The 2,500-nt window shown below is 37.7% G+C and overlaps 1 protein-coding gene across 1 annotated transcript in view; it reads left to right on the top strand.

The window, feature by feature from the left end:
• Positions 1 to 1,987: 1,987 nt before the first annotated feature.
• LOC135212957 (trypsin-1-like) overlaps positions 1,988 to 2,500 on the top strand; it is a 12,998-nt gene continuing 12,485 nt past the window's right edge. Inside the window, exon 1 of the mRNA XM_064246714.1 lies at positions 1,988 to 2,090. Coding sequence (XP_064102784.1) covers positions 2,058 to 2,090 — 33 coding nt within the window. The 5' untranslated portion in view covers positions 1,988 to 2,057. The remainder of the gene's footprint in view (positions 2,091 to 2,500) is intronic.

The following is a 2,500-nucleotide window of genomic DNA, read 5'->3' as shown; positions in this document are numbered from 1 at the left end:
TCTTCGTCTACTTTTATTAGTCCTTCTTCCCATGCACTCTTTAGCCACTCGTCTTCACTGGTTTTCAGATATTGCCCCAGTGCTCTGTTCTCGATGTTGACGCAGTCCTCTATACTTAGTAGTCCTCTCCCTCCTTCCTTTCGTGTTATGTATAGTCTGTCCGTATTTGCTCTTGGGTGTAGTGCTTTGTGTATTGTCATATGTTTCCTGGTTGTCTGATCTATGCTGCGGAGTTCTGCCTTCGTCCATTCCACTATTCCTGTGCTGTATCTGATTACTGGCACTGCCCCTGTGTTTATGGCTTTTATCATATTTCCGGCGTTGAGTTTTGACTTGAGTATCGCCTTGAGTCTCTGCATATATTCTTTCCTGATCGTGTCCTTCATCTCTTGGTGTTTTATATCCCCTCCTTTCATTATTCCCAGGTATTTGTATCCTGTCTCATCTATGTGTTGGATGTTGCTCCCATCTGGTAGCTTTATCCCTTCAGTTCTCGTTACTTTGCCTTTTTGTATGTTGACTAAGGCGCATTTTTCTATTCCAAACTCCATCCTGATGTCCCCAGATACAATCCTTACAGTCTGGATTATGGTATCTATTTCCTTGATGCTCTTACCATACAGCTTGATGTCGTCCATGAACATCAGATGGTTGATTCTGTTGCCTCTTTTCTTGAGTTGGTACCCGGCATCCATCTTCTGTAGTACTTTTTGCCAACGGGAATCATGGCTAAAAGCTAACGAAGAGTAGTGGGGACAGTGAGTCGCCCTGGAAGATCCCTCTCCTGATATTAACCTCTGCTAGTCTTATTCCAGAGCTTGTAAGTATTGTATTCCAGTTGCGCATTGTATATTTGAGGAAGCTGATGGTGTTTTCCTCTGCCCCATATATTTTCAGGCATTCTATTAGCCATGTGTGTGGTATCATGTCGAAGGCTTTCTTATAGTCTATTATTATTATTATTATTATTATTATTATTATTATTATTATTATTATTATTATTATTATTATTATTATTATTATTATTCTTTCAGTGAAGAAATCCTCAATCATGTCAATATAAGTATATGTTATAAGTATACATCAAACGAGAGCTTTCGAGAAACTGCTTCCATCTGTTTGTCAATTATTATTATTATTATTATTATTATTATGAGTTGATACCTTCTTAGGAAGCTAACAAAAACTCCACAAATGAGAGTCCAGTTCTGAAATAAGCCCATGACCAGTAGGGTGACTCACTAAGCCCAAATTCTGAATCAGGTCATGACAAAAATCCACTTTTGTTTCGATGGTTATATTTGATTTCAAACACGCAAATGTTCAGCAGTAAAATAAAATAAAAATAAAAATAATGAGCCAGGTCAACCTAATTGTGTCAGAGCAGTTGGCTTACTTCCACTGTATTCCACAGAACTCACCCGATCGATTGAGGATAAGTGTAAAGTAGCGCCGAGGCCTAATTTGTGGTTGTTTAGTTTGACATCAGTTTGGCTGGGTTTAATTCTTTTATTCTGTAATTATTCGGAGGCCAAATTGGCAGTTATCTCATGCGTTTGTTCATTTCCCGTATGAAGGCGAAAGTGAACGAAAAGTGAAAGCTAGTAGCGTTATGGTTTGCCAGTGAAAGAAACGTTAGTCTTACTGTCTTCATATAAGGCTTTAGACCAATAGGTCTAGTATATTCGCTAAAAAACGTCTAAAAATATATCCGGTTTGGTTTTGCTACTCTAAGATCTGTACTAAAAACTCGTGGTCTTCTCTCCCTTTAAAAAAAATAAAAGAAAACGAAACAGTATAGAAAAAATACACATGCAGATAGACGCAACTGTTCAAATTAGCGACCACAAAACTAATGCGCCCTGTCATTCCATAACAACGGTGAATTGCTCACACTTGTTTCCTTTTGACCTGAACAGGTGTTTGGTGATTTTATGTGCGTATGTTCACGTAGTCTATAATCCTTTTTGTTTAAACTCACTTTTAAAAAGGCATCCGGTACGCGAGGGAAGTTTGTCTAGTTCGCCCCATTAGTTACGACTAGAGTAATCGTGAAGATGAGACTAACTTCGTCAGTGTTGTGCCAGAGTGTAAGTTCCTGTGTCTATTACCCGTATCCACTCTATCACTGATATTCTCAGTTCCATCTTAAATAATATTTGAACATTTCATAAGATAATGGTTAAGATGGACCTCGTGACGTAGCAGGTAAGTGCTGGGTAGTGGATACATATAGTACTATATCTTTCCTTGAACAGTGCTGCGAGTTCAATAGGCCTAAGGCACAGTGGAAACTATCTTATTTCTTATTTATGCATTTGTCTGATAGTATGCATTGCTGTTTGACTTTTTAACGAATAGAAGTTGCTCTAATGGTGGCCTGTCGTTGTTGATTTTGAAGACATTAAAGATAATGTTTAGTCTAAGGAAGTGGTCTGTATTACCGTAAAACTTTTAAGTAGTAGGATATTGCATGTAGCTTTTATATATACATAAATAA

The sequence above is a fragment of the Macrobrachium nipponense genome, chromosome 42, assembly GCF_015104395.2.
Source record: "Macrobrachium nipponense isolate FS-2020 chromosome 42, ASM1510439v2, whole genome shotgun sequence".
Taxonomy (NCBI): domain Eukaryota; kingdom Metazoa; phylum Arthropoda; class Malacostraca; order Decapoda; family Palaemonidae; genus Macrobrachium; species Macrobrachium nipponense.
This window is presented reverse-complemented; position numbering and strand designations above follow the sequence as displayed.